Below are 17,619 nucleotides of genomic sequence, written 5' to 3'. Positions count from 1 at the left end.
TTCCCTGAGAAATGAGGAAGCGATAGTAGTTATGAGGTATAAATGGGTCAGGATACATGGAGCCCTTGGAATAGGTTTTGACACAGAGAAAATGCTACTGTGTGAGTCTGAGTTTTCCAAGAAGCAGATGCCAAGACAGGATTACATGTGCAATAATTTTATTTTGGGAAATGGCTGCTGAGGAAAGGAAGAAGAAGCTAGACAGGTTGGAAGCAAGGTTGTCAATGGTGATGCAAGTCTGACCCTGAGGAAAGGAGAGAAAGAGAGGGTTGGGTGGAAGCATCCTGGTGGGCCCTGCAATTTAATGGAAATCAGATAAGGCTGAGAGGGAGTCACAGAGCTAAAGTCAGTTATCAAGGTAGGGGTCCCATGTCAGTGGAGTCCTGTGGCTCCTGGGAGTGGGCCTGATGTGGTGATCATTGGTGAGGGACAGACCATGGGAGGCGTGGCCTCAAGGCAAAGTGCCATGGATTCAGAGTGCAGCAGTGGACCCTGCCTTTCTGTTTCCTGTAGTTGGAGGTCTGCGATGTTCATTCTCACAGCGACCATGGCCATATGTATTAGCTAGTATTGTAATCTTCTTTAATTTGTTTGTGCATAGATTAATTAGTTAATACAGACATCAGCAAACCTTTGCAGTTAATGGGACAGATAGTATTTTAGACTAGATAAGGTCTCTGCTGCAACTATATATAATCTCATGCAATATTATAAGCACCAAGTTGAGAATGTACGAAGATCTAGGAGAACATAAAACAGTGCCTAACTCGGCCTCAAAAATTGGGCAGCTCCTTGTGAAGTCTATGGTGTACCTGAGTACTACTTACTAAGTAGCCATGTCAGAAATCAAAGTCACATGTTCAACCAGTTGAAGAACTTATCTTCCATAGGATAAGATGGCATAAATTGTTCCTCTATTTCTTAGCTTTGGGATCATGCTCAATGGAACTCACAGTGCCTTGGGTTCGTAGTAGTCAATGTCTATGTTCCAGGCCTCGTTCTGCCACTAGACAGAGTGGTTAGAGCCTCTGGGTAAAGCCCTAACTTTGCTCTGCTTCCCTATTCCATCAGTAAAAGACAACAGTAACCTCGTGGGGATGTTGTTGAGATTAAATGACAAGATGCATAATAACTACCCTGCACATTGACTGGCAAATAGCGAATGTCCAGTGAAGGAAGATAAATAAGATTCCAAAAAAGAAAACCAAACACCAAACTTTCATAATAAAACCTTGTTATCCTTAGACAAGATTAGTTAAAACCATCACATGTAATAAGGTGAATGTGAGAAATAAAAGAGCTAATTACAAAGGGTACATGTTATTTGAGAATTCCTATATGGCGCTCCGGTGTTATTAGGTTATGTGCTGGACCAAAATCTGGATAGTGTACAAATATTCTCCAAGAAATTGGCAAATTCCAAAATTAATCCCCAGTCATTGATCCTGAGGCAGAGCCTGGATACATCAGTATCTTTCCCTCTCAGCTTCTTGTTGGTTGTTGTATGTTGTAAGTGTCGAGCAGTGCAATGCAAGTACATGGATATCAATGGCAAAATAAAGGGGCAAGATGTCATGAAGTTGATGAAAAAATCTTGGAGAACTCGCCACAGTAAACAATTTGTCTCCAATCATTGACAAATGAGGCAAAGTCACAACCATCAATAGTAATGAGAGAAGAATGGTACAGATGAAGCAATGAAAGATGCTTCCGAAGATGAATAGCCAAACATTGAGAGAGGGTTTGGGAAATTCTGAAATCCTCCCTCAGAGTTTTCATAACGATGACCCTCTCTTTATAACTGGTGGGGAAGGCCATGCAACCGAAAGGAAAGAATCTTATAGAAAGGTTCATATAAAGGTTCGTTAGAAAATTTTGCCAAAAACAAACCACGTCATTCATTCTTTGTTTTTAGTATTAATACATAATTACAACTACAACATAAATTTTCATAATTGTTGATTTTGTTTTTCAAGGTAAGGTCCTAATAAGATGTTATCCTGTTCATAAAAAATGATGAGTTCATGTCCTTTGTAGGGACATGGATGAAATTGGAAATCATCATTCTCAGTAAACTATCGCAAGAACAAAAAACCAAACACCGCATATTCTCACTCATAGGTGGGAATTGCACAATGAGAACACATGGACACAGGAAGGGGAACATCACACTCTGGGGACTGTTGTGGGGTGGGGGAGGGGGGAGGGATAGCACTGGGAGATATACCTAATGCTAGATGACGAGTTAGTGGGTGCAGCGCACCAGCATGGCACATGTATACATATGTAACTAACCTGCACATTGCGCACAGGTACCCTAAAACCTAAAGTATAATAATAAATAAATAAATAAATAAATAAAGGAAAAGAAAAAGAAAGAAAAGGAAAAAAAAACAAGAAAAAAAAACTTCTTTTAAGTGGATTCAGTTTATGTGCCTTGTTCCTTTGTAATGAAACTTTGTATAAGTCTGATAAGTATTATTCAATACTATGAAATAATGCAATTATTTCTGTTAAGCTATATTATTTTTCTTTAGGAGGCCCTGAGAAACAAATTTGTGAGAAACTTTGTAGAAAACCAGTTGCACATTGATGTAGACAAACTTACTGAAAAACTCCAGACATACGGTAAGTGTGCTGATGGGCATAGTAGTGTTCTTTTGCCCAAATGGCTCTGCCAGTTGGGTGGGTCCTCCCCCTTGGGCCATGACGTTGCTAGGTGACTTCCAGCAAGTCCCTTTTCCTCTCTCAGTTTCTATTTTCTTATCTGGATCCTGAAGGGCTTAAACTAAACACACCCCAAAGTTTGTTCATGCCTGAAGTTTTTTTGATTCACTGATTCAGGACTGAACTAGTAAACAACCTAGTTAAAAAGGAAGTTTTCTGATTCAAATACAAGAATTGTGAATTACAAAACAAGTTTATAAAAGAAATTATTATTATTATTGAGTTAAAAAACTTGAAAGCCATGGGATGGATTTGAAAATGGGAAGCTCAGATAAAAACATTACCTATCAGTAAACATTTATTGTACCTCTGAAACTGATGAATCTGTGAATTCATTTAGGTGTTTAACAAACATTTGCTGGACACACGAGGAGAACCAGTCCCATGAAATAATGCATAGAGGGGCATAAAATATTCCTGTTCCACCATGCAGTGCAGAGAAGATGACCATGCTTAGAAACTGCAACACTGTGGCAAAATCAGCAATCAGGGCCCTGCCAGGGAAGCTCTCAGGAGCCTAACCCAGTTGGTGGGGACCTGGAGTCAGAGGAAGGATGGGTGTCAGGCTGTTCCAGGTCCCTGGCTCCCTCACACTCTGCTTGTACATGGGAAAGGGTTTCGGATCTGCCTTACATATGAAAGTTAGAGGAAGGCAAGACATTTTATTCGGCATAATATAATACTTCGCTTTAAAAAAATTTCTGGTGAATATAATACTTAATATTTTACTTCAGAAAGGTTAATCATATTTTAAAATGTTTCATATTTTAAATGTGTTACATAATTTTTTCAATTAATTAAAACATCTTTAAAAGAAGAAGTAGCACTGGAAAGCTTATAATAACAGTGTCCCCATCTTCTGTTGCTGGAACCAAGGACTGACATGGGTCTGAGGGATTTCTTGTGTGTAACACAGATGTCTCCTGAGTTTGCATCTACCGTGGTGCTAGTGTTTATGCAGATGTCTTAGAGTGTGAATCGTACCTAAGCCACGTTTGTTCAACACGTTGCTGCTTAGCCAACACTACTTTTGAATAGGTTTTCCTATTCAAAAATTAAGATTATTATAAAAGTCTTTCATATCCATAAATATTGACTGTTACTAAGAAAAAGTCCCTTCATCTAGTTCTGCCTTCCATTTCACTCCATAGCATGAATTTAAAATTACTTAGGAATTTCTTTGGGATTGGTCCTTATATTTCTAACTGATACACCTATGGCAGTATTTCTTGATTTATTTGTTACAGGAATTATCAATTGATTTCCTGTTCTGAAAGATGCAGATTTAGTTTTGTACTACATCATTTCCCTGATCAGTTGCTCCCACTATGGTAATATGACCATTTTAGTTGTCATAAAACAGTATGAGGAGGTAAATGTTGTTCAGTGCAGAGTCAGGCTATGCATTATAATGGTATTCCCTTATTTACCATGTTTCCCTTTTCCTAGAGTTTCATGCTCTCTTGCTACTACATGAAACACTTGTTCTCCATTGCTCCCACCTCCTGTGTGCCAACACATCACCTTTATGTTGAGTCCTTTTGTCTGTGCAGACGCCACCCAGACCCCCTACCACGCTCCTCCTGGGCAGGCTGCCTGCTCCTGCCAGCACCTGGCTGCTTTCCTAGGAATTCTCTGCTCTGCTCTCCTGGGGTGGATACCATGATTCCTGGGCTCTAGGTCCTCATTTTTGTTTTGTTGTCATGTTTTGTGGGTTCATATTAATCAGTGTCATCCCGAAAAAGAGAATGAGAGAAAAAATTCCTGAGTGATTTTACTCAGTAAAGTAAAATTACATCTGAATGATATGTGGAAATATCCCCTATTTCATTACCAATAATTTTGTATCTCTTTTCTCTCTCCTTTTTGCTTTTAATCAGTCTTGTCAGAGGGTTATCAATTTTTATTAGTCTTAAAAAAAACTCACTGTTTTTGGCCTTGCTTATTTATTTTATATTTCATTTGATTTCATTGATTTCTGCTGTCTATTGGTTTTATCCTTTTAACCTGTGTGTGTGTATGTGTGTGTGTTTGGTAACTTCTTGAGATGAATACTTATATTATTGACGTCCACCTTGTCTTCTTTTCTGATATATATATATGTGTGTATATATATGTGTGTGTATATATATGTGTATATATGTGTATATATATGTGTGTATATATATGTGTGTATATATATGTGTATACATATGTGTATATATGTGTATATATATGTGTGTATATATATGTGTATATATGTGTGTGTGTGTATATATATATATATATACACTCATCACTAGACACTTCCCTCTGGCATTACCTTAACTGCATCTCACTAGTTTTGATATCTTGTATTTTCACTCTCATTCAATTAAACATATTTTAAACATGTGGTGTAATTTCCTTTTTTTTCACCTTTAGGTTATTTGAAAGTCTGTAGCTTAATTTCTAAATATTTGGTATTATTTATTTATCTTTGGGTTAATGACTTCGGCTTTACTTCACAGTGGTCAGAGAATGTACTTTGCTAATATGATTTCATTTGTTTAACATTTATGGAGACTCACTCAATCCTTGCACACAGGGTCAGTTTTGGTTCCTATATTGTTGAGTGTCGTCTTGAGCATCCTCACTGTCTTCATTGTTCCATCAGCTCTTAAGAGGTGTGTGTTTACATGTTTCTCCTCGAGGTTCCATCCACTTAGGCTTTATATACTTAGGCTTTATATACTTTATATACTTAGGCTTTATATACTTTAAGGCTGTATTGTATTTTCTATTGAGGACTTGTTTGAGACATTTATATTTTCCTTTGTTTGTATTTAAATTATCTTCCTTCCAGCCTCTCCCCCTTCTTTTACTTCTTTATTTCTTTCCAGAAGTTTTTCTGTGACTTACTTAGGTATGGTTTCTTATGAGAATCCTCTTTTGGCTCTGTAACATTTCTTGAATCAGTGGCCAAATATCTTACATTTGGGGAAAGTCTTGGCTACTATCTTTTGAAGCATTGCTTCTGACCACTTCTCTCTCTGCTTTCCTCTGCAACTCTATCTAAACACGATGAAAACTTTTCACAGTGTTCAATGCTTCTTATATCCTTTTCTATATAATCTAACCTATTTTCTCTTTATACTTCAGTTTGTGATTTCTTTTCTTACTAGTTTTTTAATCGACAAATTCTCCCTTCAGCTGGGTCTAATCTGCTATTAAATATACCAATGAAGTTCTTCATTTCAGTTGTTGCATTTTCCACTTAAAATTTAAATTTTATTATTTTAAAATAGTTTTTAGCTCTCTGGTGAAAATCTATTTTCGTCTAATTTTGGACACAATACTCACATTTTGGAAATGCATGTTTGTGAGCTTTAATACTTGTCTTTTGTGGGTATTTTTTAAGTCTATTTTTCTCTTGTTTTTTTGGTTGTTTTTGTTGTCTTGTCTCCAGGAATATTAAGGATTAAAAAAATTGAAACCAGACATTATAAATGGAAAATTGTAGAAATAAATTTGAGTCTTCTGATAGTGCTATATTCCTCTACATAACATTATTTTCCTACTTCTGGCAGAGAGCTAGGGCAGGGCCATGTTTTCCTAATCCAGTTGGGGATGGAGTGGATTGATGGAGGTAGACTCCAGCCTTAGTAGTGAAATTTCCAGTTTCCTGTACTCCTGGATAGATGCCCTATTTGGGTGGGGTGGGGATCTCACCTATAAAGCTGATATCGATTAGGGCCCGTGTAGATCCAGAGCTCAAAGTCCCGTGGACCACTGGAGACTCAGCCTCTCAGTTTTTGGCAGGACCAAATACCAGGCTTCCCAAGGTTCTCTTTTCTCTTGCATCTCTGACCTTTGAGCTTTTGCTGCCTTGGTAGCTCTTTAAAGTCTTTATATAGATTTTCTTTTTTTTTTTTTAAATTTCAGTAGGGTTTTGGGGAGCAGGTGGTGGTTGGTTACATGGATAAGTTCTTTAGTGGTGCTTTCTGAGATTTTAGCGCAGCCATCACCTGAGCAGTGTACGCTGTACCCAATGTGTAGACTTTTTTAAACTTTTAAACTAAAGTCTTTGTATATATTTTTTAAAGGCCATTCATATTTTCTGGTTGTTCTTGGAAGGAAACTTCCTCTGCCCCATGTTGTCCTCCATTACACTAAGTGGGGGTTTCCTCAATATGGCCTTTCAATCTGAAGACGATGGCTCTTCAATTAAGGGGAGTTTTCTTGTCATCGTTTCTTTGATATTTTTACCTCTCTATAAAAATAATGCTATTTTAACTTTAGTTTATTTAAAAATTACTATTACTGTTTTCCATTTGTTTATTTTGAATTCTCTCTTTCATGTTGGAGGGTTCACTTAAATGTTTGGTGACATTATGAGTGAGGCATTAAAACCAGACTGAAAGTGTTTTGGTGAGTAGAAGTTATTGTGACTCAGTTCACGTGAGTAGTTCTCAACTGAGGATGATTTTGTCCTCCAAGGGATGTGTGGTTATGTCTGGAGATATTTTTGGTTGTCACATCTGGTCACAGCTACTGCCACCTAACAGGTAGAGGCTAGGGGTACTGCTAAACATCCTACACTGCACAGAACAGCCCTCCACAGCAAGGAACTATGGGCCCAAAGTGTCTGTAGGGCCTAGGTTGAGAAACTCTCATTTAGAGCAATAAGATGGAGTCACTTCTTGAAAACAAATTTCAGCAGGAGACACATTGGAATGTCAAATCCTCTGGTCTGTTTTGGCTGATGCCTGCCATGTCTAGGGTCCTCAGGTATATACATTGAATGGGGAACAATCGTTAACTTGTATTATTATCTGGAGCTTGGCCCCACATTAGTGTAGAATTTTATACTATGTTGTTTTATATCCACCTATATGTGAACCTCAGTACTGTTTTTGCCCTTTCAGACTTAAAGTAGCCTGTGTTTGTTTACCACGCCTCTTGTTCCATGGGCCCTATGTGTTTTTCTTGGCTCATTTTTCCTATATATTGTGAGATGAAGCAACCCAATAAGAGCTGTGATTCTAGGACTCTCACCAGAGGCTTCGCCCATTCATGTCCTGTCCTCTGTAATCCATCTTTCTCTCATAGCAGTGCCCTCATCATTTAGGTTGGGGAGCATACTCAAGGTCTCCAAAGTGATGGAACATGCAGTTAATACTAGACCACATTTTATTTTTATTATATCTAGTCCATTGTGTAGGAACTACTACCCAACAAACATACTGCTTCTTTCCTCCCAGAGGAGGGAGATCTGCCCGGTGTCCTAAGACCTAAGAGTTTTTGTGTGGAGCTGCTTTTCTAAGTTGTAATTAATGCCACATAATAACGTTTTAGTCAACATTGATCTGCATACATGATGATGTTCCTATAAGGTCATAATGAGCTGAAAATTCCTACTGCCTAGTAACTTTGTATCTGTCATCACATTGTAGAACAACACATTACTCACCTGTTTGTGGGGAAGTTGGTGTAAACAAACCTACTGTACTGCCAATCATATAAAAGTTTAGCACACACAATTATGTACAGCACGTAATACTTGGTCATCATAATAAACTACCGTTATTATTGGTGTATATGTTTAATTCAATTTGGAGTGTACTTCATATATATATTTATGAGTTAAGTGTAAAGCAGCCTCAAGTAGGTCCCTCAGGAGGTATCCAGAAAAATCCATTGCTAGCACAAGAGATGACAGCTCTGCGTGTGTTAGTGCCCTGAAAACCTCTTTCCAGTGGGACAAGAGGTGGAGGTGGAAAAAAGTGATATTGATGATAATGACCCTGTGTAGGCCTAGGCTAATATGTGGTTTTGTGAGTTAGTTTTTAACAAAAAAATTTAAAAAGAAAAAAAAACCCTAAAAATAAAAACAAGCTAACTCATAGAATAAGGATATAAAGAAAATATTTTTGTACAGCTGTACAATGTATTTTGTATTTTAAGCTAAGTATGATTACATAAGGGTCAAAAAGTTAAAAAACTAAAAAGTTTATGAGGTATAAAGTTACAGTAATCTAAGGTTAATTTATTTTTGAAGAAAAATTTAAAAAATAAATTTAGTGTAGCTTAATGTAGTGTAGCTTAAGTATACAGTGTTTACAAAGTGTATAAAGTTTATAAAGTGTACGGTAATGTCCTAGGCCTTCACATTCACTCACCGCTCACTGCCTCATCAGAGCAACTTACAGCCTGCAAGCTTTATTGGTGAGTACTCAATCTAAGTGTATCATTTAATACCATATAAAATCTTTCATATCATGTTTTTATTATACCTTTTCTATGTTTAGATATGTTTAGATAAACAAATCCTTACCATCATGTTACAATTGCCTACAGCATTCAGTACAATAACATTCTATGCAGATTTGTAGCCTGGGAGCAATAGGCTGTGCTATACAGCTAGGTGTGCAGTAGGCTGTACCATCTAGGATTGTATAAGTCCACTCTGTGATGTTCATACGTGATGAAATTGCCTAATGCTGCCTTTTTATGCCGCATTTCTCAGAATGCGTCCTCATGATTAAGTGATGCATGGCTGTAAGATGTACCTATGTCTCCCAATTATATGCATGATAAGAAAGCTTAAAGCCTTCTCCAAAGCAGTTTCAATTCTGCTACTGGAAGATAATGAAAGTCACACTATAGTGAGACCAAGTCACTCTTCACTGTGTTTAACATCTGCTGTTTTATGCAGTTAAATTGTCTAACCACGCTTACTAGGCAAGCTTATAGTGCAGCCTGTTCCAAATAACAAATGGTCAGCAACATATAGATACAGTAGAAAAATGTCTCCAGTTTGCCCTACACTGAGAAATTTAACAATCTCCACTTCTCCATTAAAAAAAAAAGCCCCCCACAATGCACAATATACTTTTTGGTTTTCTATTTTCTAGTTGTTCTGCTTACTTTCATGCAGAAAACTTAATTAAAGATATTTAGTTGGAGCCTCTCTCTCTCCTTATAGCTGTTACATGATAATAGTTATCACTTATTGTAAATCAGTTTACAGTGTATATATAAACTTCAACTACATTTACTTTTCACAACAATTTCATGGGTAATTTTGCTTTTCTTATGCTACAGATGAAGAAAGTGAAACTTTTACAGATTAAATAACTATCTAATGTAAAACAAGATAAATAGTGCAATTGCCATGGGAGCAAAGCCATGTCTTGTCAGCTTTGAAGCACCAGTGACCTGCACTCCTGGAGCAGTGACAGCAGGGGTCAATGCCACTTCTATGTTCCTAAACCAGGTTACCCCAGCCCATGTATTTCATGGGTCTTGCTTTTTGACGCCTCCCATGGCTATAATTGCCCCTAAGAATATCCAAGTTTAGCCTCATACCCACACTATTTAGAAATCAGAAGAACCCTCAAGGGAGTTTTCATCACAGCCATTGCATACCCCATAAATACCAGTCACTACAGTAGCATTTCACAGCACTGGTGTCTCCAGAACCTGATACCTCAATGCTTCTAGCAGGTACTAGGCAGTGTTCCAGGGCCCATGGAAAATCGTGGAGTAAACATGATGAAATGTCCAAAGGAATCACTTTTGCAGCAACATTTTGGGGAAAATGAGACATAATTTTATATACTAAAACAAATGAGTAGACTAGTACAATATAACATTTTCACACACAAAAATCAGTTATTTCATGGAATTTTCACCTTCTCAAGGCTCATCCAGGATCCTGTCTTCTTCTTGCACACTCTTGTATCCACCCTCCTCCCTGGGTGGAGTAGTTTGAGAAGTGCAATGCAACAAGGCACTGTCAGCACAGTATGCTGGAGTCACCAGCCAAGGGCTGGTTCAGAAATTTGGTGCCATCTTAAAGAAGGAAATAGATAGAGAGAACAAACAAGAAATGTTAAGAACTGCTGGTGTCAGCACTGGCTCCGCATCAGCCAGTCCAGGCCAGCTGTCCAGCCCCGGCCCTCTGTGTTCCCACAGCACATAAATTGGGATGCTGAGTGTTTCATTTTGGTTAGGTGGAGGTGGGGCTGGAAATCTGGAAATTCCCCTGCCACACAGGACATTGCTTTGTGCTGTGCTACCTGAAATGTTATTGGAGTCTTAAAGCAAGATAAAGGCAGTGGAGTTTATCTCCTCCTCTACTGGAAACAATTTTATATAGTGTATTAATAATTGTGATACTAGGAAATAGTTATTGAGTGCTCTCTATGTGCCAGGCACAGTGTCAAGCATGTTACACATTATTCTACTTCATCTTTGGAAAAAGACCATTGAGCAGATGATTATCATTTCCCTTTCATAAAGAGGACGAGGATTATTCAGCCTTAGATGCCCACTGAGGGGTGGTGAGCAGGCACCCAACTCCATCTGACCCATAGTCCACAAGGCCAAGTAGACGGTGGAGAGCCTATGTCCCTATCTCCAGGCCAAATGGGCACCATGCCAAGATAAATTCTTTAAACCAAGCCACATGACCTCTTGTTGAGTGAGGTGGGCTGGACTAGACTGCTAGCCACCCTCTAATCCTTCCACGTCACTGCTGAGGGAAAGGCCTCACTGGTGTGCCTTACAGTGGCTCAGAAGCTCAGAACTTTTCCAAGGAACTCTGAGATGCTGTGTCCCAGTCGGGGAACCCCGGGGACTCATGACACTCTGAGGCAGAAAACTTGACGCTGTGGATCCTTCTAGCTCCTCTTTGATTGTGTCATCCAAACAGCCAAAGGTCCTTTTCTGCCTTAAACCTTAGAAAGTGTTGACTATAAAACTAAATGAGAAATGAAAACTGCTGTGCAATTACATGTTTGTGCTATTGACGCCATTTGAGAACTCTGGCTTGAGCTATTTTCTTCTCACTGATTTTTCCAATGAGCGTGTTTTATTCTTCTATGAATTCAGTTTGACGGTCTTAACTTAACCAGGCCTTCAGGCTCTACCAAATTGGGAATTACAGGAGGATTTCTATGAGATGTGTGTGTGAGCTCTGATGGCAATAGTTAATTGATCTTCTTTACTAAATGGCTTTATGCCTTTTTTATATTTTTTATTTCTCTCTGGAAAATGGTACCAAGATTTTCATCCTTTCTAAAATATAGATGATAAATCTCAGGCTTAGAGACTGGCTCTTTCAAGGCCCTACAATATTTGGTGGAATCAAGAACCCAATTCTTTGAATTCCAGATCATGTAATTCTTATACTATGTGTTAGGCAGGGCTGTCTGGAATTCCTGATGTTTGAATATTTTTAACACACAGTAAGTAGAAGTTTCATATGGTTCCACTCAGTATAAATGCAGCCTGGTGTATTTGTAAGAAGGTGGACCCCAAAGCTAGATGGCATGTATTTGAATCACGGTTTTGAAACTTACTGGTTGCTTATACTCTTTGTGCCTTAATTCCTATATTTTAAAATGAGCATGCCACTAACAATTCCCTATGGATATAAGGATTCAGTGAGACAATACACAATGCTCAGAATTGTACCTGGCACAAGACTGACACTCATACAATGACACTTCACTATTATTGTAGATATTTAGCAAAAGCTTAGTTATCAGAAATCCAGCCTTCCCAAATCCTTACACTCATGTCTTGGCCTGAGATCTGTAAATTACTGGAACATAATAACAGCAGTTACAGCATAATGAATAACAGTCTTTTCTTTGAGAAACTGTGCAATGTAGGTTGAGGGGATGAAGGGCAGAAGGAGCCCGACACTTCTTGATGTTGTTTGGAAGCTTACATGTTCTCATCCATCCGAAATTGGCAGATGGAAACTAATCTTTCCTTACCAGGGAAGAGGTTGAGGCCAGGACATGTCAACTGATTTTTCTACAGACCTCAGGATGATGGAGATGGATCTTCATGTAATTTCTTATTCAGGGCTGGCCCCCCTTTACAGAGCCCCAACACCCCTTTCAAACATGGGCAGGGTGCCAAGCAAGCAAAGCCCAGACTTAATCCAGAAACCTTGGAAGCAAGGAGGATCTGGGAGCAGGGAAACCAGTAGAGGAGGGAAGCAAGCATGAGAGGCAGAGGCAGCCGTCAGTGGGTGCTGATGCTGCCATGTCCGGGGCCAAATGCCCACAGGATGGCAGGTAGGCTCCAAGCTTTGATGGAGGGTGGAAGTGAGCACAGGGAGCAGCTCACGTCATTTGGAAAGTTGAGTGTTCAGGAGGTCAGTGAGATACAGGAAGGCCAGCAGGAAGCAGTGACTGCACACAGGGCCAGGGATAGATTGCTGTCTGTCACCATACATCTTTCCTGCTGCTTTCCCTCTTGAGGTCATATTCTGGGCATTCCCACACTGCCTTGCTCTAGATCATTTGGTTTTTCCAGCTCCTTCCTGAAACCAGAGTGAAAATACTGAGATATCCTCAGCCTTTTGCCCTGAAAATATTTGGTGTCAGCATTCATAGCCAAGGTGTTGCGACTTTACTCTGCTTCTCTATTTATGTTTCGAATGCACAGATCCAGGACAAAGACTATACAAGGATTTGGTTTCCTCAGTGTCCATGCTCGTTGATAATGGCTTTTGCAAAATTAATGTAATAAAATGACTTTCCCAAAATGACTGCCTCAGGGAAGGCATGTATTTTTTAGAATTACTTGACTCCAGGTTGGAACTTTTTTTTCCCCTGAGCTCTCTGTGAGAGGGTCTTTTCCTATCACATGTAGACTTTCCTTCTGTTATTTATCCTGTTGTCTCCAACTGTGTTTCCTTAGGCTGCTGTATTACCCTTTGTGCTTTAACTGTTTTTTTTCCATGTACACGTGAGTATCAGTATTACAGAGCATGCGTATAAAAGGGGAGAGTTTACACTCAGCAAGTAAGTGCCAAATTTCACGTATGACCAAAATTTGACCCTTTTGAGCAATTTTTTAGTGGAAGAATTCATATTCATTTTCAAATTCATTTGCACAATCTCCACTATATGAGTGGTAAGCACTGGGGGGAAACAGAAGTTGATCTGTCCTAATCTGTTCGCTTTCCTCAGGAGGGCTGCTGGATGAGATGTTTAAACATGCAGGTGCTGGACGCTTCCGTTTCTTGGGCAGCATCTTGGTCAATCTCTCTTCCTGCGTGGCACTGAACCGTTTCCAGGCTGTGCAGTCTGTCGACATCCTGGAGACTAAAGCACATGAACTCTTGCAGGAGAACAGCTTCTTGGCCAGTAAGTACTCAATGAAAAAATATGTTCACCAAGATGTCAACTCCTGTAAGTTATCATTTTGGGAGTTTCTCCCTAAAGGTGTCTTATGATAGCTCAGAAAGAAAAGAAATCCTTTCCAGATAAAACATAAAATAAAGCAGAACTATTTGCCTTAGATAAAACATAAAATGAAGCAGAAATATTTGCCTTGGTTAATGAAAAGTTGTACCTTATGCCATAGTGACTAATAACGTTTTCACCATCCTAGGACCAATGCTATTTACTGCATCTGCTTTTACCCTTTTATGACATCATGTTCTGGTTAAATCTCACATCATAAGTTGTATTATTCCCGATTAAAGTTATACTCTAATTTCCTGAATCAACTTTCCTTTTATCAGAGTATCTTGATATCCTGGTTGGGTCGGAGAGTAGGCAATGGCCAACTCTGCTCCATTATTTAATTGTTCGCCCATTCAAGATAAATATGGTGGTGCTCTCATATTCTTTTGGAATACACATTGAATTATTTTTAATTGAGGTTTTGTATTAGTTTTTTAAGATTGCTGTAACAAAGTATCGCAGACTAAAACAAGAGAAGTTTATTGCCTTAGAGTGCTGGAAGCTAGATATTTCGGATGGAGACATCCACTGGTTTTTCCTGCGGGCTGTGAGGAGAGAATCTTCTCTAGGCCTCTCTCATTGGCTTGTAGGTGGCCATCTTCTCCCTGGGTTTCTGCACCTCATCTTCCCTCTATGTATTTCTCTGTGTTTAAGTTTCCCTCTTTTTATAAAGACACCTTCATATTGAGTTAGGGCGTACCCTAATGGCCCTCATTTTAACTTGATTACTCTTTAAATGTTATCTCCAAATATAGTCACATTCTGAGGTACTGGGGGTTAGGACTTCTACATATGAATTTAGTAAGGGACACGATTTAGCTGTGATAGGCCTTATGCATGCAATTCAAAGAATCCATGTGGCATAAAATAGAATCCATGTATTTAAGTTATGAATGATAAGTAACCCCAAAGAGATGGATTCTGCACATTGAGTTAACATCTGCAATCAAGAGAAAAAATCCCTGTAAAAAACATCTAACAAATAATTTCTTTCTGTTGATTATACCACAGTTTGCTTTTATGAAAAAATACAAAGCAGCACTGGACAGGGAATTAAGAGATCTTGGTTTAGGCTTACCACAAATTGCCTGTGTGACTGAAAGTCAGCTTTGCCCCTGGGGGCTCAGGCTCTGAGTCTGCAGGGCTGTGAGTCTCAGGCTCCTGCAACTTTCCTGTCTCACCCAGTGTAGATGTGGTTTGAGCCACTCCCTATAGTGTCGTAATGCTTCGTTTTTCCTCTTCTGCCACTAGGTATCATTTTCAACAATTCCTTATTCGACAAGAACTTCAGATCAGAGTCTGCCAAACTGCCACCTCATGTCTCATACACAATCCGGACCAATGTGTTATACAGCGTGCGAACAGATGTGGTAAAAAACCCTTCTTGGAAGTTCCACCCTCAGAATCTACCAGCTGATGGGTTCAAATATAACTACGTCTTTGTCCCACTGCAAGACATGATCGAAAGAGCCATCATTTTGGTGCAGACTGGGCAGGAAGCTCTGGAACCAGCAGCACAGACTCAGGCGGCCCCTTACCCCTGCCATACCAGCGATCTGTGAGTAGCCTGGGGCTGGAGCCACCGACAGTGAGAAGGGCCTTGCATTTGGCAAGCTGAGGAGAGAAAGCTCTGAGTTTTTCTATGGTTATTTCAAAAAGGACTGTTAAAAAAGTTCACTCGCCACTTTTTAATTTCGTGAGGTTCATTTTTTTATATGCTTGTACTCTTCAGGTAGAAGAAATATAATGGTTGAGATAGTACAATCAAGTGAAGTTTTAAATTTGACATCAGGCATCATCTATAGTTTTAAATACACTTAGAATAAATTTGATGAATAACATTCACAAGGGTTGTGCATGTCCAACAAAAGACTCCACTTATCTAACCTTGGGAAAACTGAGGGAGGTTATTTTCTCTGCAGTGCAAATCCTTAGACATAGGCTGTGTACTGGACAGGGTGGCGAGGGATTCCATACAGGCCTTGATCATGGCTTGGGTACCCATGAAGTAATATGAGAACATTTAGGAGTTCGATTGTGTAATTTGGCTGGTGACATCTACAGGAAGAGGGGAAGCTCAGTGAAGGGCTGGAGCAGCTGGACAAGAGGACTTGGAGGGGACATCATGGAGGCATTAAAACAGCCATCAGGGAGGCCAGGCAGGGGATGTTTGCAGAGAGGACTGGAGACTATGGTCGGACTGGGGCTCAGTGAACCTGAGGGTGAGCTTGGACACCTTGGCAGGGTCAGACAATGAAAAAACTTCAAAGCTCACCAAAGCGGGGTGAGCCGTATTGCTGTGAGCTGTGGGGCTCAGCCTGGATTTCTTACTTTCCTCATGGTGCATACTGTTCTCATAAGCATCCTGCTCCCACAGCTGGCCTGGCTCTGGATAATGTAGGTCATTCATTTGCAATCCCTGCATGCTGGCTCTGATGTAGGGCCTCAGGAAGGTACCACCTTCTTACCCTCTCTCAAAAGCACACTAGGAAGTAAGTGGCTCAACATGAGGCTACTACAGGGACAGTAGTTCTCTTAGTTATGAGAACAGGGACAAGTACTCACCCTTCATCGAAACACTGCCAGTAACAACTCATGGCACCGCCCACCCCTGACTGGGGCAGAGCCATGGACCACCAAGCAGAAGTCAGGACTGCCTCTCCAGGTGACTGGGTGACACACACGTGAGGATAGGTGACTTGATGTCTTGACCCCTCCTTCCTGTCTAGTGATATGCTGCATACATAATAGCACATCCACACATTTTTTATGAAAATGCTGGTGGTACAGGAAGAACTTTCCCACAGTGGGAGGATAAAAGGCTGAAGACCACCTGATTGAACTTATCTTGGGATAGCCTAGTGTGGTGCAGCGAACAAAAGGTCAGGAAGAAAAAGACTAAGGCGACATTTTCACTCAGGGGCTGCCTTGTTAGGCAGACCGTTAGTAAGCCTCTTAACTTCTTTCTTTGTAAAATGATAGCTTTTCTTTCTTTTCAAAGCGATGATATTTTTGGCTATGAACATTTTCAACCCGTGATTTTCTGCTCCTAAAGCATTTTTCTTGGAGGTGATAGCAGCAGGAGCAGAACCCAAGAAAAGTGCTGTTGTTGGCTAGTTGTCATGCACAAACGCTGCATACCCAGTGCAAACACCTGAGAGCTCTGAGAATTAGTGATCTGTGTTAGATACTGGGAGAAGCCGATGTTTTATTATTGCTCATTTTCTAAAGGCAAACCCGAAATCTATTGCATTCAGACAGTCTCCTTCTAGCTCCAAAGTATGCTATGATCTCCACCCATGAAAGAGGAGGGTTGTGATTACGTAGATGGGAACATGACAATTCCCTCTGCTCCGGTTCACAGGAGGAGACTGGGGGTTTACTTTGTCCACTCTAACATAGGATATTTCCCAAGAAGGCACGATGGGAAGAACAGCGTACACCCCTACAAATGTATTGATGGAAATCCAGAAATGGCCTGAATAACCAGTTTTCAATTCCTACTGATCATAGTGTATGGCTAACAGACATTGCAAGAGAGCTAGAAAGGAGGAATTGAGGGACATGGATGGAGACATATCTTTTTTCACCCCTTGAAGATAAATTCTGATGTATGAGAAACATTCCTGCCTAAAACGTTGGAATGAGTGGAATACCC

General features: G+C 39.8%; 1 protein-coding gene across 1 annotated transcript in view; it reads left to right on the top strand.

Moving 5' to 3' along the window:
* ABCA13 (ATP binding cassette subfamily A member 13) overlaps positions 1 to 17,619 on the top strand; it is a 492,269-nt gene that overhangs the window by 168,870 nt on the left and 305,780 nt on the right. The window contains exons 29-31 of the mRNA XM_054496702.2: positions 2,538 to 2,628; positions 13,683 to 13,859; positions 15,213 to 15,519. Of these exons, the coding sequence (XP_054352677.1) occupies positions 2,538 to 2,628; positions 13,683 to 13,859; positions 15,213 to 15,519 (575 nt within the window). The remainder of the gene's footprint in view (positions 1 to 2,537; positions 2,629 to 13,682; positions 13,860 to 15,212; positions 15,520 to 17,619) is intronic.

Source organism: Pongo pygmaeus, chromosome 6 (assembly GCF_028885625.2).
Source record: "Pongo pygmaeus isolate AG05252 chromosome 6, NHGRI_mPonPyg2-v2.0_pri, whole genome shotgun sequence".
Classification (NCBI taxonomy): Eukaryota; Metazoa; Chordata; class Mammalia; order Primates; family Hominidae; genus Pongo; species Pongo pygmaeus.
The sequence above is the reverse complement of the archived record's forward strand: the minus strand, read 5'-3'. Positions and strand labels throughout refer to the sequence as shown.